At 42.8% G+C, this 22,763-nt stretch overlaps 1 protein-coding gene across 7 annotated transcripts in view; it reads right to left on the bottom strand.

Annotated features, from left to right (window-relative positions):
• Nucleotides 1-22,763, bottom strand: part of MAP2K5 (mitogen-activated protein kinase kinase 5) — a 143,143-nt gene that overhangs the window by 67,218 nt on the left and 53,162 nt on the right. For 5 of the 7 annotated variants that reach the window (XM_075100775.1, XM_075100778.1, XM_075100776.1 and 2 more), the window contains exons 12-16: nt 19,177-19,238; nt 12,816-12,864; nt 5,516-5,589; nt 4,534-4,584; nt 1,086-1,157 (exon numbers count right to left, since the gene is read on the bottom strand). In XM_075100775.1, coding sequence (XP_074956876.1) covers nt 1,086-1,157; nt 4,534-4,584; nt 5,516-5,589; nt 12,816-12,864; nt 19,177-19,238 — 308 coding nt within the window. The remainder of the gene's footprint in view (nt 1-1,085; nt 1,158-4,533; nt 4,585-5,515; nt 5,590-12,815; nt 12,865-19,176; nt 19,239-22,763) is intronic. The other 2 variants (XM_075100777.1, XM_075100780.1) reach the window with 1 other exon arrangement.

The raw sequence follows: 22,763 nt of genomic DNA, 5'->3' as shown, positions 1-22,763 counted from the left end.
GGTTTGAATTAACTGTCGTTAAAGGAAGGAACAACTGCTCCAAGCAGGGGCAACTTCTTTCATGGGACTGTCCTTGAGTTGAAAAACTCTCCTGAGAGGTTATTGCTTGAGCTGTCAAGGTTACGAGGGTTTCCAGCTGTAGCTGGCTTGTTTGTGGTCAGCCAAGACCAGCGTGAAAAAGGCTATGTGAACACACCTGTACCATATGCAGTCACCACCAGAGCAGAGCTACCTGTCCATTCTCCCAGAGCAGACTGAGCCAGATCTGATTTTACTGGTCAAGACGCTACCGTAACACAGGTATTTCTACTCAACTTATATACTCTACGTTATCCTTCTTATAAACAGTCATCCATTCTTATAAAGTCATTGAAATTCACATTTCTTAAAACATCTGATGAACCCTAAGCTGAAAAAACCCACCCTTTTTCCTGAATCAGAACTGGCCTTGTTCTGGCTAAGCCTGTAGAAAGCACGGGTCCTCCTGAACAGCTGCATTTACGACCACATTCTCTTTGAAATGCTTCATTGTGGTAAGACTCTCTCCTGCTTGAAACTACGTTTGTGAGAAATCTTTCTGAAAGCCCTCGTGAACGCTTAAATTCAAACACTTTATTTAATCACACAGGGAGAGACTCGTGCCGTCGTGCCGTCGTGCAAATTGTTCTGCAAAGGTTTTGCATTAACCAGCTCAAACCTTGAATCTGCACAAGGCTGTTTTAACCCTAATAACAGCCTGCTCTGTCCTGGCCCGCGAAGATGCGATACAGAAACACTGTCATCTTCAGCCCTAGAGGCACTGAAAGGATGCAGAAGCATCCAAACACAAGGCCCTACTTCTTACTCTCATGTAGAGTTTTATTAGAGAGTTTAAGACTGTGACATGGTTTGTGCAGAGGCTCTTCGTAGCTAACCAAACTGAACGCAGCAAGAACAAACCCATTCTAAATACAGCCAAGAAATTTAGCAGTCGTTAAAAGCATGCACATATAAAAGAGTATACAAAGACCTCATTAAAACATTTTGATGCTAGATTTCATTTGATTCTTGCAACGTGCACATAAAAATGATAGATATTTGCATACCTCCATGAAGGAAATCCCTAGACTCCAAACGTCCGAATGAATTCCGTACTGTTCTCCTGAAATCCGCTCAGGCTGCAAAGAGACGGAAAGAAACACCTTGAGCTTAGCAAACAAACATACATACTTACTCCACAAAAGCTAGCCCAGGGCAAACAAATCAGCTGAGAAAATGCAAAGAAGCTTAAAGCTCACCAGCTAACCTGGCAGAGAGCAAATCCACTCTCGAAACACGACTTACTTGTTTTTGCTTCTTCTGCAAGAGCAAAGGACTCGGTTAGGCTCAGACTTGTCGCCAGGCATTGCTGTGCACCTTGTAAAGCTGGCCTTGGCATTTGTGCTTGGGCTTTTTTATGCAACAAAAAAAGCCAATGGCTTGCACGTGTGCAGCAAAGCGCAAGGACAAGTTGTGAGAGTCCGACGGTGTATACATCTATGGCTGCGCCCGGGCACAACAGCAAGGTACACCAGGAAAACAGACTCCTAACGTTGAGTCAAGAGGTCGGGGAGTAACTATGGTTTAAAAAGCAAAGTTATTGAAGCCAAAAGAATCAATGAAGTCACATGCCAGCAATTTTATTATATACTCTTTAATTTCATTTTTGACCTATAGAAAAAAAGACTTAACTCAAAACTATTAATAGCAAGTTTAATGCCTCATGAAATAGGATGCTGTAAAATATATCTGCTAGTTTTTACTTGAAAGCTACAATTTAAGCATTTCCAAGGTCAAGTACAGCATGAAATGTAACAATAAAAGGCTCCATGAGACTTCTCTCCCCACTGTGCTGTTAATGCACCTGTCTAGCCCAACCACCTACAAAGCGCTGGCTGTATTTTTAGTCTTTAATAATCCAGAGACCTTTTTTAGAAAACAAACTCCCAAATTACTGCCAGTCCAATGTGTTTGCGGATGTTTACTCTGCACTGCTAATCCCAGGTCAAGAGCTTTTATCGCAGCGTGAATGTTAAGTAAAAAACACACTGCTGCCCACGTTACCTTTAAGGAGAGCCTTCCACAACTGCCATAACCTAAAAAACCACCCCAGAATGTAACTGGAACAAAATCTTTTGACTGAGCCTCATTTATTTTGAGCTGAACAACGACCCGAAAATCTTTTTTGATTTTTTTTTTAAAGTTCATTAAGGCCAGCCTTCATTAAGCACAGTTAGCCTAGGTCAGCAGACCTTAGGAGACCCTGGCCCTTCCCGAGCTGCCAAATCAGATGCGGAATTCACACTGAGCAATATTAAATTGTTTATTCTTCCATTATACGTGGCTCAAGTTTTAAGCAGAAAGTTGTATTTTGAAATTACGTATTCACAGAAGATAGCGGCGAGTAAATAATTTGCAGATTTAAACTCGAAGTTGAGTCACAGGAATTGAAGAGTATGGAAGAGGAGATGAAAATAACGCGTGCGTGAAGTCAAGTGTGCAGCACAGAGATCATCCTAAGGATACACAGCTCAGAAGTATCTTCTCTTAAAAATTTCTAAAACTGCTTACTTTTTTCATCCAAATCTTTTTTCTGTACAAAGGGGTGATAAAATGATTTTACAGAAAATGTGTTTTCGTTGGAAATTTTCTTTTCTCATTCAAAAAGCTGTTTTCCTTGTTTATTTTAAACAGAAACTTCAAATTTTTTAATGGTTTCAAATTCAGTCTGCCAAGCAGGCAGACAAACCAAAGCCTAAGATCCTCGTTACTTTTTGATGACTAGACTATAAATTCAATGACGACAAATGGCTCATTCAGCAGGCAAAATAATGTTAGCAGAAGAAATCAGAGCAGGTATGTTTTAGCTTAAGCTTCTCTTTTTCAATTAATAGATGAATGCGTCACATTCATCCATAAATAATAAGAAAAAAGTAGTAATTTATTTGATGTACACCTGGGAAAGGGAACAGTAATCTTGATTTGTACACTGAAAGCGTAATACGTTTAATTCTCAGACCTGCTTAAGACCACTCGAAGAGCAACAGCTGAGCTGGAAAAGTTGATTAATTGGAAGCTGTTTATTTGTCCGAATCACTACATTCTAGTTCTTTTAGAAAATGGAGGCACAGAAATCCGCAGGCTTACTAGCAAAAGTGGTAACATAGAAGACTGGATTTTTTCCCCTCTCTTTTCTTCTTTTTCAAAACATTTTTCCGTACATAATATTCTGATGACACAGGATAGCCCAAGTCTTTCCAGGACGGTGACACGAGTGTTTCAGAAGCTACACAATGAGTACGCGCTGACTAGAAAAGCACTTAGGAAATAAATGGACACCCTGGCCTGCTTTCTTCTTACAGGAAAGTAAGAAAAAATACCTGAAAGCAATTAAAGGTCATGGATTTCTCTCTCCTCTTTTCTGAGGTTTGAAAAATACAAGTATCAACCACTTGGTACTGTTTGCACTTTTTTTTTTTAAAAAAAAAAAACAAGCTGAACACTTACGTTTTCCTCATTCATATTATGACACATGTATTTTGCTAAAAGAATTTTAACGGCCAAAACTGAAAGACAACAGTTAACAGGCTGCTCTAAACCGAAGCATTTTTCACACGGGGAACTAAAATTGATCTAATTGACCCAATGGAAAATACACGCGAACTTTCGTAGTTTACGTTCAGGCTGGCTCTTGTCACCGTATTAATCCCGAAGACGTGACCACCACACGCCACTTGCCGGCTCACCCAGAACTGCCAAACCTAAAGCTGACACCCTGGCTAACAGCAGCAGCGATTCTCCAAATGATGCATCTTCAGCAATGTTTTACTTCGTCTAAAAATGATGGGAATTTCTGTTCTAACATACAGGAAAAGGACAAAAGTAGCCTCATCGTAACAAGCGTTCTGGCCAAAACTTACATAGCAAAGCGAAATACGTTGACGACTTGGTACGTATGGTATGAAGATTACACAGCACGCAATTTAATGCCCTTAAATTGTCAGTCCAACTATTTTAGCACAGGTGCGTGGGTACCAAGAAGTCCGCGAGACTCCTGCACACGTCTAAACGCTCTGCCAAACCGCAGGCTCAGAGCAGCGGTTCCCAAACCCTGGACAGCATCGGGCCGTCAGCGGTCCGCGAGGAGCTGCAGGCTCTCAGCGGGAAGCTGCTTTTTGATGTTGAACCGGCTCTTTTCTTTGTTCCCAGCTGTTACAACGCGTTAAAGACAACGAAAAACACACGAAAGAAACACTTTTCCGCTATTGCTCTCCCCTATCAGCAGGAAGCGCAGTTGTCACGGAGCTGGTAGGTGAGCACAGACAGGAGGGGAGAGGGTCTGCGAGGTGGTAAACGGCAGTTGTTTCGTGGCACACACAATTAAGACAGGGCTTATGCTGGGGGTTGGGAGAGATGAAGTTTGAGAATTGATTTAGAATATATCCTGCATTACACAGAACAAGACCGTGAACAAATACTTCTATTTAAATGTTATTCCTGCGTAAATCCACTTACCGCCATATAAGCATTTGTTCCAACATACGTCTTGGCTATAGAATTCACCAGCTATCAGACAAAACAGTCTGTTAGAACAATATAAAGATAATGTGGAAATAAAATGGGCAATTATTCCTCATTTAACCTACAATCATCATTCCTATAAATCAACTAAAAATTATGTAAAAGGGAACAAATTTATCTGCAAAGGCATTAAAAATGATTAAATCTCTCTTTTGTTCGGAATGAGAGTTCCAATTTAAACAAGCGCTGCATTACAGTTTATGGCAGATAACCTTAAACAATTCTGTTAAACAGGATGCTTATCGCTTTAGTACCCCAAACTAGTCTGATATAAAAAGTCAATTTGAAGTAGGATTGAACGCGCTCATTTTTCAGTCAGCTGGCTCGAGATGCGAATAAAGCCACATTCATCACTTGAATGCAACGAGCACTAAATACGCTGGAGGGACAACAGACTTGACAACTTATAATACGAGGCTGACCTTCTCTTTGGTCCTCATGTTTGGCTGAGAGTAAAGGTGCTGAAATTCAAATCAACATCACAGGCAAGCTCATGGGTCACTATCAGAGAAGTTCTCCAGGGAGGCCCAAAATGGAAATTAATTAAAATTTGTGCTGCACATTGTAAAAGCCCACCACTATTGTTACTCCCAATATTAATTTTTATTGTGGGCCAGTTGGGCTCCCCAGACACGTCTCTCGTTCTGCCCTCCCTTTTGTCTGGCCAAAACGCTTTCATATCAAAGCTGCATATCAATGAAGTTTGCTATTCGTAAGTAGTAATTACAATATCAGCAGTTTTTACTGTCATTAAACAATGAACAATCATATTCAGATGAAGAAAAGTCGCCCAGAGATTAAAAATGAATAGGGCTCTCCCAGCAGAGGGGAGCTTGCCGTGGGGCTGTTTGTCTGGCAGCCAGGTGACTTTGACATTAGAAAGAGAGCGGGCAGATAGCGAAAGGGGGGGAATTACCTGAGTGCTGACCCCAAAGTCACACAGCTTCACCTGGCCTCGCGTGTTCACCAACATATTCGACGGCTTCACGTCTGTGGAGGAAACAAATCCGGGTTTAATCTATATGATCCTAGATATGCATCGTACATCCAGAGATCCTTACGAATACTGGCATGATGGATTCTAATAGGAAGTATTTCAAAGACAGATTTCAAACGCAACTTCTGGTTTGTAATGGCCGTATTGTACAGACGTATCTGTACCTCTCAAACACTGACAATCCGTGTCATTGAATCACAGAATCATTTCTGTTGGAAAAGACCCTTAAGGTCATCGAGTCCAAGTCCGCAGGTGACACCAATCTGGGAGGGACAGCAAGTGCACTGAAGGATGGGACCTGGAATTCAAAGTGATCTTGACAAATGGGAAAATCAGACTGAAAAAATAAGACTAAACTCAACAGGGACAAGTAGAAGCACTACATTTAAACAGGGATTAATCAACTGCATAAACATAGGATTAAACAACTGCCTGGAGTCCAGGCTGGAGCAGGTCTGGAGAAAAGGATCTGCGGGTTACGGCACGAAGTGGAAGTGACAGAGAGGGAACAAACCCTGTCGCTGGACAATTTAGGAACAAGCCAAAAGCAACGGTGCAAATGGTGAAGCCTGTTTTAGTATCAAGGGATAGCAGGGCTGACCTTTTAAGGTTCATCTCAGCCCCGCAACTTTGTATTCTAACACTGCAATTAACCCTGCCTCCCTCTCCTCTAACAGCCCTCCCTTAATTCCATGTCGCATTGAGAGCAGAATTTAATAGTCTATAAAAGTCACAAATGCAAAGTACCGTACAAACACCTGCACGTAGGAACGAGGGCAAAACACAAACACACCAGCACATTTGGGCCTCCTTCTGCCCCAGGAACACATACGATGCAGCTTTGCTCTTGTGAACACCATTATTCAAAAGCTACTGAGTTCCACCTCTGCAGCTTCTACCGCGTAAAACGGCTCCGATCTCACAACTTCAGAGCTTTTACAGAGGTTAACCGTAACGCCTTAAAATGATTACTAAGCCCGCTCCAGCAAATAAAACATCAGCGTAGACCGTAAAGCCAGACTGTCAGTGCAAAGATCTTAATGCTGACCCCCTCTGATGCCAGAGGAGGTTGGTACACTTCTGTTGCATGCTGTAAAATCAACATATGAATAAACTGAACATCCAGCCAGACTGTAGCGCAAGAAACATTGAGCATCTTTCTGTTCCAGGGACGCCAGTCGGAAAGCGTGATGTGCTTGTTATGGCCTGGCTTAGACTCGGGAAGATTAGAGCACAGTGGCTTTGCCTAATCACTGCTTTCTTCTGTCAAAATGGATTAAAAGCAATAGCTTGTATCTCTGCCTTCTTTAAAAGTGAACACTAGTTGGGTGCAGATGGATGAAACCCAACTAGAAAAGAACCTAATTTTGTTTATCATTAAGTTTGCCTTGGTTTAGCAGATGTTTTCTGGTACCAGAGTAGCTTGCTTAATTTGTCTCTGTAACGTAGAAATGTATAACCTCAATTAACAGGCTGATTAAATGCTTTCCTATATTTGAGCTAAAATCCAGTTTAAAAAAGGGGAGCATCCGATAGGATGTTATACAGCCTAAGTGGGTCTGTATGGTTTAAGTTAGGTATTAATACCGCTGATATGCTTTGCAATTTCCCCCCAAAGCCATAAGGAAAGTTAGTCACGAGCGTCTTCATCATGCTGCAGCACGGACAGGCTCAGTTTGTGTTCCCAGAGCTCCATTCCACCTTCAGGAATTCAGTCCGCATGCCGCATTTGTGATGGGACTTTTACCTGTGCCCTCGCCTCAGGGGATGAGACGTGACGCCGTTACAGAGCAATCCACGCAGTCACAAAATCGCCCAACGGTATTTCAGGACTACGTTTCCTAACTAAAACTTCAGGGAGACTCAAATATTTGCTTGTGGCAACCGGCTCGGCAGCACGCTCCTCTCTGGCGTCGCGTGACTCTGCTAGATCTAACAGGACGTGCCGAGCCCATCCGCAGGCTCTATCCTGAATCCCGAGAAGAGCGGCAAGTTCCACGGTAACCCTGTTTAACCTTCTTTCTAAAAATACGGCAGCCGATAGAGCTACCTCGTTACTAGGCTAGCGCTGAAGTGTAATGAACAGCAGACTATACATACGTACATAATTACACATACAGAAAATACTGACATTCTGCAACACGAATCCAGCTGTTCACGTACTAACACTTTCAAAAGAAACCTGCAGTGTAACAGGAGGCTTTTAATTGCAAAGGATGTAACAAAAATATTTACTAACCAAATGGACGAGACAGACATTTTGGTGTAGCACAGATGGAAATAGGTTTGTGGGATCAAGACTGGATCAGCTGCACTATTTTTTAACAATGCGAAAATCCTTTCGGAGTCGAGTGAAGGGTCTGGGAAGGCAGAAGGAAGCACTAAGCGGGAAACACTACGACCTCACGGGAAGCGATGATGAGGCAACGTGCACGGAGCCAAATTTTCTTTCCGTAAGGACTCAACCACGTCACGAGTTCAGAGGAAGAGGCAGGATGTTCTCCAAGTGCAGCCCACAAAGTCCTTGTTCCCTTGGCATGACCCTTACCTGGTCCTACCAGGCCACCCAGCTCCCGCTGAGGAAGAGCCAAGGCTCTATCCAGCCATCACCTTGTGTCACTGGGGATCTGCAGACCCCAATTCCCCTTCCCTGCCACCACGTGGGATGTGACAGTAAGTCAATAGAGTTTAAAAAAAAAAAAAATATCTGTCATTCATTAAGCGTTGCTTGATCCTGAAATCCTTCCAAAAACAGAACCAAAACAAACAAAAAAAAATCCTAAAAGAAAAAAGCAATCGGCGATCAGCCCGTCAAGGAAGGGAGGCCTATGCAGGCTGGGGACTCCACTGAGCTAGCTGTGGCCAAACAAGCACTGCTAAGAACAAACACACTCTGTCCTTGAAGCAGAATTTAAATAGCACCACGAATGGGGGATTTAAGCAAGTATTTGCTCTGAACTCCAACGGTTGTATTTATTTCCTCAAAAAAAAAAAAGCAAGTAGACAAAAATGTCACTTCACCAGACATCTCACATTGGAAGTGGGGAGAAAAATTGGCCGATCAGTAAATTAGCCTTTTTGTTTCATAAACTGCTTCAGTTAATGGGTTAAACATTTTTTGGTTTTGGAAAACAAATGTGCATAAATAATGTTCTGCACCATCTGCTTGTGATTAATATTACTGTTTAGAAGTGAAAGAATTTAAACAAGAGCCAAAAGGGGTCATTATGCTCCCATTACCAGTGCTTGCTTAATACAAATGATTTCTATGAAGCATCATTACAGAGGATGAACAAGTCCTCTTTATGATATATCTGCCTAAGTCGTTTCACCTCTGCAAATAAATGGGACCTCCAAGCTCTTACTTACCAGTAAACAGAACTGTCAGAGGTTCCGCTTTTTTGAACACCGAACATTTCAGTCACCTTGTTTTATTGAAAAGCAAACAGATTAATGATTGGGGGGGGGAAGACCCAGATTTTTAAAAGCTGTCTCTTGACTTTCTCCGTCTTTTAAAAATACGGACCCACAATAGGCCGGGTTCAAGGGAGACAAGAGCTACAAAAGCACAGCTTCAGCCGCAGACAGCTCACAGAACAGCACCGTTAACAAAATGAAGCTGCTGGAAGAATGAACGTATTTTCTTGCCATAATGACCTCACCAGCATGCTTTTTGCAGAGGTCAGGATTAGTTTTTTTTAAATAAGCCTAAGTGGTGGATGAGTGTGCACGTATGTGTTTAGCTCTACAATTACAAACACAAACACGTATCTACGCGTATACGCGAACGCCCTGGTATTTTTGCCTGTGCTTCATTCTACACGTCACTAACGCCGATTCATTCTCACAAAGCTAAAAAATCAGGGGGGTGAGGGGGGAAGTCAAATACGCTGCTCTGGTTGTCTTCGGTGAAATCCTCAGCCAACTACGGGTCCTGCTGAGAAGATGGGAATGCTCATCGTCCACATCGCACAGGTGCCTGTCCCTACCGACCGGCACCCCTCTGCTCCAGTTAGCTCAGCCTCGCAGATCACAAACCAAAAAACGCTTCCAAAAACTCAAATTCACCCAAACATCCTTTGCAATTAAAACCCAAATTCAAAACCTAGCCAGAAACCCAGGTCCCCGAGCCGTGCCATATACACTGGCCCCCAGTACAGCGTCACGCACGCGAGTACAGATCAGTACAATTAAACACAAACGGGTAACATTTATTTCGTGCCTTTCTTTTAATAAGGAGGTGTGAACAGAGAAGAACACAGCAGATAAAATGCATATGGTCTATACTTATTCTTGAACTTAACAGATTTTGGTTTGTCTTTATACAAACTTTGACTTTGTACATGATTAGACTTGTTTAATTGCTAATTCTGTTTTAAATCTAAGTTAATTTCTCATTACCCTTCCATTTCTACTTCTTATCCTCTGGGGAAAAGAGCACACTTATCATTGGGACATTCTCACATCTTCCAAAGAAGTGGTGTAGGTGTTAATCTTATGTTTATGTTTGATGTGGGTGTGATGACTATGACTACAGCTTCGGGTTTATTAATATGCACGGCTATCACCTCATTAGTTGCAAGGTTTGTTTTGAAGTTAAGCTGTAATATTTGCTGAAATGTCTGATCTGGAATAAAAGACTTGCTCATTGTTTGTTTCCTTTGCTTTAATCCATGCTCTAGTCACAAACTGTCGTTTGCTGCACTGCCTCCTTCACAATGATTGCTTCTCCACCTTCGTTATCACCACGGTGGAAATTCTTGGCTTCTTTGCCTAAGCGAGCTTCCCGCATGGGCTGCTTTACACGTGACAGCAAGGAAGCCAGGGTTATATTTTCTTTCGTTTACCTCTGAGGCATTAAAACCAGGAGGCAGCTGAAGGAGACTGAGAAATAGGCACCTTCCTTGCATTGTATTACTCTGTATCCATTTTTAAGATATAGAAGTGTTCCGTATCTTAAAAATGGGTGCGGAGTAATCCTGGAAACTGATCCCTTGAGGAAACTCCGCTGAACCCTGGAACGCTAGTTATCCCCTCCACGGCACTTTGCAGTGCTGGTCTCACCTTGGTCCATCTAGAAACAGAGCAAGGCCAGAAAAATCCAAAGTGTGATGAAAAATCAGTTTCTGCCTTTTTCTTTAGACCATAGCAAGGACCATCCATAATTCATCAAAAACTCAGAGCTGCTCTTCAGTCAAGGCAGTGAAACCCCTACAGAAGGGGAGACTTTGTTTTACTGCCAAAGCAAAAATCAGACCCAGGTTCTAAATTTACAGCAGAACACCAATCAAATGTTACGGTTGTAGTATTTATGCTTGACCACAACGCTCTCTCCAAGTCACATTCAGTAGGGGGCCAGAATCTCTAACGAAAAAATTAAAAATGAAAATAAGCTTTCAGATCTGCTTTTTCTTTTCAGGTGTTACAAAAGCACGGCAAAGACCACGTAGCCTATACAGAGCGATGCCCAGCCATGGATGCTCCAGCTGTTTTTGCTTTTTATATTTATTCTGAGAATCGCTGTGGCAGCTCTGGCATCTAGACAGCTCATCCTCTTGCTGAGAGTGGATGGAGCTGATAAATCTCGGCACCTGGCAACATTCAGGCTAGTAGGTGAAATGTTTAAACCATCATCAGAAACAAAGGCTCCCTGGTAACCTGTGTCTGCACCGAGTTGGTCCTGGACTCGGGGTTATTTCTGTTCTTCTAATCCAGTGGCAGCCTAGGGTCACATACACCAGCAGCCTTAGCGTTTCACTCGCCCTCTAATCACGGGTAACAAAGCCAAATCCTTACTTGATCTCTGCTCACTCTTCTGGCCGCAGCCCTCTTTCTCCCACCCAGGAGCGAGCCCGCGCTCTCACGCCAGAGCCCTCTCACGCCAGAGCCCTCTCCCGGGAAGGGGATGCCGTGAGACTGAGGAGGAATGGAAGCCCGTGTCCTGTTGCACAGCTGCCCGGGGGGCCATTACACAAAGGAAGGATCAACCTCCTCCTCTACAAACTCTCGGCAGAAGCCTGGGGACAGTCTGAGCCTAAGCTCCAAGGAGGGGCAGGACCTCAATACGTATTGGTAATTAGCATTTCCCATTAGCTTCTTGGTCCCACTCAGCACACAGATTTCTGGATGACTCTCCGGAGGCGCCCGACTCCTTGTGCTGATCACACGAGGACACGGGGCGCCTAACCCAGGCATTCCTCATCACCTTGCCAGAGCCTCACTCCTACTTCTCAGCCACCCCAAAACTAGGCACCCCAGAAGAAACGGCCTTACCTATTTGGTTTGCAACTTAAAATTTTCTACGTGTCTCTCTACTTTACACTTCTCTTTCAATCACAAATGATGTCGGTTACTGCATGCTCCAACTGTGCACACGGGCTGAGTGAGCAGATGGGTTAAATTAAACAGTATTGTTAGCAACATTAGGAACCAGAGCAGTTACTTTCAGACACTTTAGAAACATTATAAATGTAATGAGTTTCTCTTGGGTTTTTTTTTTTTTTCTTTTTGGGGGGGGAGGGGAGGGGTGGTGTAGGGGGAAGGGCTTCTTTGTTCTTTAAGCAGTATTTTCCACTGTCTCCAGAACTGACATTGGCTTTGAAAGGTTTAGTATATCTGAATTAGCTTACCATGACAGACAAATTTTTCACAAAATACAACAACACTAAAAAGCAAGAAATATGCAAGAAGCTTAAAAAAAAATGTAGATTAGCTTCCGAAAGAATAAACAGCAAAACCCCAAAATGGCGTATGTCCGGGCAGGTTTAAGTTTAATTATTCATGACCACGTTGAAGGACACTGGGCCACAATTTTAGAGATCTGAGACTCTAGCAACGCTTGTGGCTGTCACGTGAGATTTCCGAAATACGTAAGAAAATTCCTTATTTATCCTCTATTTCCAGTACTAGTCAAACATCTGATTTTCCTTGGTGATTTTTCTACCAGGCACCTGCTTGCAACCCTAAGCATCTAAATCTCTATAAAATTCATTTCTCTGTTTTTTTTTTTCTTTGTAGGGGAGGAAGGAGGGCAATAAAAAAGAACAGGAGTAAAAATATTTTATCAGAAAATCTGCAAGGCTAATGAGTAAGATTCATTCAGCATTACTCCGCTGGAATCGAACCAGATGTTAGTACGGTATACCGGCTCTGTAGAAAGTGTTGTTAAAATAAAATAATATGGTATTTCACTGGAAAACAGAAAACATCTGTTACTCACCTCTGTGTAAGATCTTCAAACTCCATAAATAGGTAAGGCCTTTCACAACCTGAATTTAAAAGAAAAAAAAAACCAATAACACATATTAAAGATTCCTGGTAAGAAACACTGCACGTCTCAGCTGGCACGAGTCTAACGTTAAAGACCCGGGTTCCGATGAAGGACAGAGCCAGGACCATGAAAAGGGGAGACAAAGCATCCCTTCCAAAGGACTGCAGGACCCACATGAGTCCCTGCTGCAAACCAGCCGCAGGCTACATGGCAACAGGTTCTTGTAACTCACGACTGGAGGTTCCCATGAATACAGGTTCTTGTAAGAACACACAAGCGAGCTTCTTCCCAGGATCTGTAAGTTGAAGTTAGTTGAGCTTAGACTGACTCCCTTTAGGCACTTCAATGTATTTTTCATTTACCTATCTTTGCTGGGGTGTTAAAAATCATGGAAGACAAAGTGTGGATTAATTTTTCGTCTTGCAACAAAAGCAACCCAGTGAAATTAAAGGCCAGAAAATAACAAATTCTCTAATAGACTCTTCCACTTCATCCTCCCTTTCCCTGTCTTTCCATTTGGTGCATCTGTACTTTGCCCTCCTTTACCTCCCATGCTTTTACTGATGCTGAACACTCCTTGAAATGTACAAATTGTCTTATTCTTCATATTACTCAACCTGGACCAAACTCAAGCCTTACTGTATCCCGTAGCCCCAGAGCACACAACTGGGATGCCTAAACAGTAAGAATCAGGGCAGACTTTGGCCTGCTATTCCAGAAGTTGCTCCTCCCACTAGCTGAACTGTTAAAACCACATAAAAAACCCTGTTACTCCAGTACTACAGTGGAGTGCCTTACGCGTGAGACGCATGCTAACGAAAATTTGTAGAAGCATCCATAGCATGAATGCAGGTGTATTTCCCACAAGAACCACCCGTGACACTTCCTGACACAGAACAGGCACTCTTCAGATCTGGCGAGATCATCACTGGATCCAACTGCTACTCAGTTTGTTTTCCGTATCCATTATAACAGCCCCAAATTAAACAAGCCATTCCGTCAACTCACTAAGAAAGCAGCTGGATATTACAAGTTATCCTCTCTGCAGGTTCTGTTTCTGTAAAGTAATTAAACCCCAATGCTTCTTGCATTTTTAACATTGTGATTTCCCCCCTAGATTTACTACTTTTACAAGCCCAGAGAACTAACAAGGTTCAGCAAACATATTTCTACTACTGCTTACTTTTCCCCCAAGCCATCCCCGCTGTCTCAGCCAGCTTTTTTGATGGAGCAAATCTTTCTTACAAAGTTTCCATCTATGAAATGACATTTCATTCATTTTCCTGAGACACTCTGTGCATCTGCAGAACAATAAAGCATTTCTGACGTTCCTGAAGTTGTCTGAGTTTTTCAGACAAAACAATTACATTCTTTTCATTGTCCGAGTAGACTGAAATGAAATTACTTCTGTTGCAGTGATCAAGCAGAAGTGCTAAAAATATTGCACAGCCTCAAAGCAGATAGCGTAGTAATTTTCAGCCTTCCTATTGGATTAGAAACTCGTTTTAAAATTTATTCTGTAACCAAAACCAGCGTCAGTGGAATCTGAATCCCTTTTGTACAGCAAATAATGATTCCAGGTCCCCAGTAAATTGCTCTAGGTGGCAATTCCTCAGCGTTAAACTCACACTCCACACCCAGCCATCTCACGGCCTCAGATGGTAATTACCTGTAACAAAAGGCCTTAGTCAAACTCTGCAGGCCCAGCGGTGTGGCCTTGTTCGCGTTCGCCTTTCAAAAATCAGAACAGGGGAATTCTACTTACACAGCATTTTGACAGAAGAAGCAGCAGAAGAAAAAAAAAAAAAGGAGTACAGATGCAAAAATAAATAGTGAGGGTGCAACACTTCAGGCTTCCTCCAGTGGTGAAAGTGATTTTGAGAATAGTAAGCTTCTTCGATTATTAAATGTATCTTTGGACTATTTAAGATCATTATAAAAATACTTAATTTATGTTAAAGCATGTTTTCATAGGAAAAAAAGGAAACATTTCCTACAGGAAAAAAAGCAACAGCTGTGAGTTATTAAACATCTTTATTATGGAACATGTGCTGAATAAGCAGTTATAAGAGACACGGTATTAAACTCTCACATTCGGATCCTCTCAGCATCAGTGTACAAAGGAAGAAAAAGAGGTTTTCCCTTTATCCTGGGCTGCAAATCTGCGCACAGGAGCCCCCCAAATGGTCTAACCTAGTGCAAAGTACCGTTATTCACTTACTTAACATTTGCCTATTGGGGAAGGACTCTTTAAGTATTAAATATTATTCTAAATTGGTGCTGGAACGGAGTATCTTTTGATTGAACATCTAGCAGGAATTATTGGTATTCAGTAAAGTAGGTTTTACAACAATGACTTGACAAAGCCTTGACACAAAAAGTACTTCTACCTGCTGTCAATAACTCACTCTCTTGACAGTTCAAGTGCACATCCTTTCAGGGAGAACTTCAATCAACATTAGCACTCAAAATACAGTGCACAATGTCACTGCTTCAGAAATTGAAGTGAAAACAATGTGTGAAGTTGCAAGCAAAGGTAGAGCAGATTTTACATCGGCAGACCTGAATAAGTACACAGCGGTATGAAAATGGGAGCGACCACATCATCGCTTTGGGGCTCCCCAGATATACTTTTCCTTTGGTAAAACGCACCAGCCCTTTGCGCAAATAAAGAACACAAGAAAGAAGAGAGGCTCCCTCTTCTCGTTGACATTGTCTCGTACAGGCAACCAGGATAAATCTTATGATGAAGTCAGAGATCCCTCCAGCTTCTTGTGGAAGCAAGTCTCAGCAGACTCCACCTCTCTCTCGCCACTTTATCCTGCCTGAGAGAACAGTGCTTCTCCCCAAGCCCTGACAAGTGCTTTCCTCCTTTCATGATTTCTTTTCACTGCCTTGCTTTATTTTCGGCATGCTGCCTTTCAGCCTCAAACCTCCCCCCTGCCCTTTACTCCTCAAAAAAATAACAGAGAGAAGAGCATCACACTCGGCAATACATTCCTGTTGTTTCAGCCTGAAAGCTGATTGTCCATCGCAATTAATGGTGATCACTTCTTCAATGGGAAATGGATAACAAGAATGCAGAGCGCTACGGTGTAAAGACTACATATATGCTACGTGACTCTGTGATACCCAGTTTAATTCACATCAGAAAAAATACGTGGTGGTTGCCATCATCAGAGAACGTCCGATTGTCTCAGCAGACAAAACTCCTCTCTGGTTCCTGCCAAATCATGAGAAAGTCTGCTTGGGAGGGGAGCGCATGAGAAAGCAAGTACCGTTCGTGCCCATGAAGCAGTGCATTGCAGGTACCTGGCAAGTATTCCAAGGAAAGGAGTGAGAAACGAGTAGTGACACAGTCCTATCCTTTTGGCTACAGAAAATCAGGGTTGTCGAGAAGAAGATGTGTCTCAGGTAGTTGAGCCCCAGTCTGTGGAGATGAAAGAGTGCAAGGAAATGACCTTGAGTACAACTCGGTATGTAATTGAGCAAGTGCCACACAGGGCTAACGTGCTCCCTCGTGCTGAGCAGGCACAGATCTTGTTCTAGACCAGCTGGAATTTCCTGTGCTTTTTGTGCTCGTTGCTATGAGTAGGACAATCGCTTTTAGGGGTGTCAGTCCACCGCTCGTCATGACAATTGCATTTGTGTAACAAGAAAGGAAGCAAGAAAATCATCAAGTCGGAGTGAGGGGAGTGCTGGGATGCTGTGAAATGTCTATACGTGCCGGCATAATTTTCCTCTGGAAATGGTTTCCCTTAAAAACTTCTACAAATACAACAAAAAGATATTCTAATTAACAGATGTGCACGTCACACATATTATTAAGCAGCTTCAATTGACTAATGCATTGTACGTGTCTCGGGAGAACAAAAGACAAATGACTCTGTGTACATGGTGCAAGGAAGGTAGGAAGAAAACATACAGACTGGAAAGAAAAGAGGCTACAGAAGCTCCAGACTTTGTCCACAGAATCCATCCATGCAAGCTCCAGCTTTTGTTTGACGTTCTCCTTCTCATCAGCACACGAGCAGAAATCCTCCAGGCTTTGGGTAATCTTCACAAGCTGTTCGCCGTGGGGATTATGGCATCTGCCTACAGTACCTGGCTAAAAGGCGCCCCAGCCCACGGAATGGGCTGCCGGGCTCTACTGAAATGTCCGACACCAAGATGCAGGGTAGCCATTTGTGAAGACTTAAAGGAGCCATTCCTGCTGCCACTGATAAATTACAGAGAAAACAAAGGCTTCCGCTGCCTCCTTCCAACAAGTCTTCTATGGCAATCGAGCAAAAAATCAGCACCAGAGCAGAGGAAGCTGCCAGTGCTGGTTCAGCCTCAGCGCACACCTTCTGTTACAGAGGAGCAGAAGCAAGGGGCAAGTTCCTCCTCTGAAGGCACCCGCTCCTTTGTTCACCTCTTTACTGACCCCCCGCACTGCAGTGAGCACAGTACAGGTTGCTAAAGCAGCAAATAAAATAACTAGAAAAAGTTAAGTATCAGCTCACTGTCCATGTCAGGGAGTCACGCTCACTAACTAACGGATTTGGAAAGAGATGACCCCGCAGGTGAACAACAACAACGACAAAATGTCAAGACATAAAAGATGGGGCTAAAGCACCACCATTACGGATAAGTGGAAAAATTGGAAGCGAAGGTCTGCGGAATACCAAGCCAAGTAGGCTAGGGAGGATGGGGGAGAGGAGGGACGAAAGCAAGCAAAGGAATGATAAGGTAAGTTAGGGTGGATGTATTAAGTACACAACGTGAAGTGAGACAAGGAAAAGGAGAAGGAAGAGACGTCTGAAGAAACGCTTGATGGCCCATCCCGGTACTATTACACTATACACATGCTACTTAGCGTCAGGAATACAAGGACACCATGAGCAACTTATCATTCATTGCTCCATAGGGAAGAAGAGATGAAACGTTTTTACTCTGAACTAAAGGTGAAAAGCATTCAAATTCCATAAGAAACTGCTAGGCTATATAATGAACAGATTTGAAACTACTTAGAGGAAACAGCATCAGAGAAGGATGTTCATCACCCTGGGCAGGCCACACAAATTAAGAGAAAGTAGAGCTGTGAATTACAATGAACAGAGACTAAATAGCTGCCTGTGTTGGATTAAAGGATTTAAATTGTCAGCTTGATGTATAATGAATGTGAAAACCCAGCACTTAATTAAATGGCACATGATAGAATAACTTTGTTATGCTTTAAACTGCTTAAGTTATCAAAGTATTCCTTATATTTAGCAATTGTTTAGCAGTATCTCTCTCCCTTGTGAGATCCACTAAGGCATTGGTCATTTACCCTGTGTTCAGCTGCGGCGCAATATGGAAACTTCTTTTTGTCCTGCAATCTGAGTTCTCCATCGCGGCTAGGGAATTTCTAGCAATGCAAAGTCACTGAATGCTGCCAAGACACAACAACGGGCTACCAGGTGCTCTAAGGATCCCACTGTCAACACCTTGCTACCAAACCGAGTAGACATTGGGGACTGATAGCTCTTCCCAGATCACAGACCATCTCCCGGCTCACCACCCCTAAAATGACTATTAGCTCTTCAACTGTGACTGCTCATGCATGAAGGGTCCCAGCGCAGGGGCGAGAGAGCAGCCTGCCCCCAGGCAGCCTGCGTCAGGCCTGGCTTGTGCCAAATAAGAACTTCAGCCTCCTCCGTATCTGCCTCAAGGAGTACATCTGCCACGGGGGAAGACAGAAAATGTGTTCTGCCATCGCGTTTTGATAACAGGAACCGACTTAATTTTTCAACCTGGAAAGCAAATCTAATTGAGCTACTCTGTGCAGAATGAGGACAGTCAGAATGGAAATTACACAGGAGAATCGGCGGAAGCAGCAGACGAGGGATCACAATAAGGGCTTCTAATCACTTTCCAAAGGAATCATATAGCGCAGGACTTAAAGGCTAAATAAAGGTGATTAAGAGGACTGCTCCATCCTACAAGGGTTGATATGAAGAAACATGACCACACAGTTCTCCAGCAAATTCAAGATATTTTTTCTTATCCCATTCAATTTATCACATCCTTTTAAATTTATTGAGCCTTTGGCAACTCATGTGTTGGTCATTCAAAAGGCAGGCTTCCTTGACCCTGGTGTCCTTGTGCACACAGGATGGTTAGGAAGAGCGTGAGATAGGAAGGACTCTCCCCTTTACACAGACACAATGAGGACACGGATCCCGGAGATGACTCGAGCATCCCAAGGGGGCACGCGGGCACTCAAACCAGAGATGCGTTACAGGCACAATCAAAAACCGAAAGACAAAAAGGAAAAAGTACTTACAGCCACTGCTATTCTTCCGAGTACGTGTTCTGGAATTTTTCTATAAACATCCAAAGAACCCCCTACAGGGACAAACAAAATGTGCTTAGGTCATACGAAATGAAATACTGCCCTAGATTTGAAGTCGCAAGGGTTTTCTGGGCCTTGGTTATTAATAAAAACACCATCAACGATAGAACAATAACTGTGTCGGAAATAACTGACCTTAAAAATCTACCGAACTCTGAATACACACACAAAACAGTCCTTGAGTCTCTTTTCAGCCACATTACTTATTTTGGCCTGCAGTGCTAACACTCAGACTCCTGTTAGAAAACCTCCCAGTCACAGGACAGAACATCAGAACTGGAGAAATCAAACCCACCAGGCTTGGAGTAACTTCTCAGGAATAACTAAGTCATCCCAAAAAGCAACAGTGGACTTCAAAGCCCAGAGTATCCTAACCCTTGTCCCCCAAACCTGGCACGAGCATTACATGGTATCTGATACGACGCTTATACACATGCTTAAAGCTGTTCCTTCCGATGATCAAACCAGTGAAGGTTTGGTTGAACGTTGCAGTCTGTGTCCACGTGGATGTCTGAAAATTAAAGACAAGGAACTCCTGGGTGAGCAGGTAAGTTTTGCCAGTAAACTCCAGTATGGGACACAACTTGCTCTCTGGCATAACCCAGTCCAGCCAGCATCATACGTTCACAGGGAATGCGAGAAGCCCAAGTCCCTCTAACGGCCCTACAGACATTCCCAAGGGACTGGGAAGAACTGCTTCCCTCTGCAAAGGACATTCATGACCAAACCAGTGTTCAAAATATCCCTGGGGTAAAATAAAAAAATCTTGGGCAAGAAAGTAAATTTAAAATTGAGAATTAAAAAGGATTATTCACATAGAATGACAAAAAAAAACCCCAAAACCAAAAAACAAACCCACAAAACAAGTAAGACACAGGCAAAGCATGTTAGCCTGCAAGAGCGTGTTGTCTTATTCAAGGCTTGAGGTTCTCAGAAGTGCTTAGCACCAGTCTGACTCTGCTCTCAGTGTAGCATGTGGGTGTTACTGATGACACCACTGGGAAAAGAGTTAGGCCAATACTCAGCAACTAAGGGAGAACTACACCTGGTACTTCACTTATGGTTCCATTTTTAAAAGCGAACCCCATTCATTCTGAAAAGCTGCAATCCAAACAAGTCACGAGGTCCTCAATCTACTCTTCAGCCTTAATTATACCATAGTTCTTATTTATACTACACTAATTCTAATGACTGGGGGGCTGTGGTGGTGGTGGTTGGTTTTCTCCCCTCATTTTCCTCATCATCTCTACTGTCAGAAATACAGTATATATTTGTTTTCACTAATGTTGCTGATTCCAGGTCACTGAAATTACTGTTCTTTCATTAAGTTTCATCTTTCAATTTATATTGCCCACATAGCCGGTGGATTACAACGCATCTCGGTTTTGAAAGTAAATGTAAGTACTATCTAATGGAAATAAGAGGATGAGCAGCAGGTATCTGTGATGCTACATTACAAAGCCAAAGGGAAGGCAGTCATACGGCAGGTGGTTCCTGTTCGTGCTTACAAAATATCCTTAAATTTTGGACAATAAAAGACCTATTTTCATACACCAAACTGCTAAGCCTCGCTATTACAGATGTCACTAAAGGTAGAGCTGTCCGAAAATGAAGGAAAGTATCTTTTTGCAAACAATCAGGGAAATGTGCCATTTTTCTCTGCAGACAAAATTCTGTAGAGGAAAATTTGGTTTTCCAAACCCAAATAATGTTAGCTCCCACATCTATGTGCAGTCTGATAACCTGCACCCCTCGCTGCCCTTAAGGGGAATTCAGCGGGTGTTCCGCAGTTTTGAGGAAAAGAGGCAACACTGCATTTCACCATCTTTCTTTAGAAAGTCATCTTTATTTTAAATATAAAAGGGCAAAGATTAGAAAGCCTCATTTCACATCTCTCTGTTGCTCTTTAAAGATCACTTGGCAGGTGGGAGGATGATCCAGGTCCGCTGAACCTCAGTGTTCAGACTTGGAGTTACTTGGCTTTTTCCTGCTTGCAGGTGCCAGGAAGGATCCAGTGCGGTACTATATGTGCACCTTTTCCCTACGTGCACCCCTAAGTCATGAGGATGCCAGAAGAGGCAGAGCCATCTCTATCTAGCTAATTCAAAAAGGAAATACCTGCGTTTCGTAATACAGCGCAGGATACAGCAAACAGAGTCATGGGGTATGAATTCAGAAAATAGTACAAACTAGCCAAAGGCAGTCAAAAGGCTACAAATTTGTCAAGCTTAAAGCTGTTCATCTGCAGGGTGAGAAAGCATTTTTTTTCTCATCTTCACCTGCATCCTTACGCATCAAAATTAAAGGTCTAGGAAAACAAAAATGGCAAGGTCCCTTTATTTGCATTTTGTTCTTCCTTTAAATGATTGCTGTTGCTTTCTGCCAGAAGGAGTGCACAACATGAGGCAGACCAGAGGTCATCCCCAGTATAATCCCAAGTAATTTGTGCATGGTCAGTAAACACCATCGTCGTGCAACATCATGAGGGATGCATACCCTAAAGGCTTAAATGTTTTCAAACAAGAATTCAGAACTGCAAGCGTTTATGCCCATCATTTTTTAAAATCTCTGGATTAGCAGGAGCACACATACTCCGGACAGACACACGTTTTGGCATGAGCAGATGCTTCCTTACTGCATGTGACTACTGCTTAATGCAGGCTTGCAAGTCTGAGTCCAACTGCAAGGACAGAAGAGAGAAATGGCTAATAGTCACGCAGCACACAAACAGCAAAGAATTCAACTTGTGGGCTTTGTCGAATAAATATACTACTTTTTCATCGGATACAGAAAATCTGAGAGGATATTTATACTTGGAAATGGGGCGCAGTGATCACTGGGACAGAGGTAGTAAGTGTAAAAAGAGAGAAATAACAGTAATAACAGACCATTTTAAAAGGGAGAAAACAAAATGCACCATAAAACCCTAAAGGGCTTTATCCGTGGTCTCCATCAGAGAGAGAGAAGCTACTCAACAGTGCTTAATGGTACACATTTGGCTTTGGAGATTTTTCCTGCCAGAAAGCCCTCCCGCCAAAGCAAGTTATTTGTGAGAGCCTCACTTCTTTATATCCAGCTTAACTGAACCTTTGTGAAAAACCTGGATAGGGCATAAAATGCTGGCTCATAAGAAAATCCTGGAGAGAGTAATAGACTATCGCTCGTAACAACAACGTGATGTTAGAAGCTGAACACTGTGAAGGCGGTTCTTCCGCGCAAGACACAAGGGGACTGGATCTGTCACGAGACAAGCTCTCAGAATTGATACGCAGAGGGCAGCAATGACTATAAATTGCTGTAATCAGTATATTTTTTCCCCCCTTTTCTCCAAGAATGCCACCCAGCACAAGATTTCAAAGCAAAGTGCTAATACATCTCCATAATGACAGCAGCATCAGATTGCGGGAAGGAGATACTGTTGGTCTGAAGAATCACACCGGGAGAAACAAGAGCACACTCAAAAAGAAACTCGGCGCAGCACTGCTAAACAGCTGCGCTGGAAAATAATTCCTCGTCTT

This window comes from Phalacrocorax aristotelis, chromosome 7 (assembly GCF_949628215.1).
Source record: "Phalacrocorax aristotelis chromosome 7, bGulAri2.1, whole genome shotgun sequence".
In the NCBI taxonomy this organism is placed as follows: Eukaryota; Metazoa; Chordata; class Aves; order Suliformes; family Phalacrocoracidae; genus Phalacrocorax; species Phalacrocorax aristotelis.
This window is presented reverse-complemented; position numbering and strand designations above follow the sequence as displayed.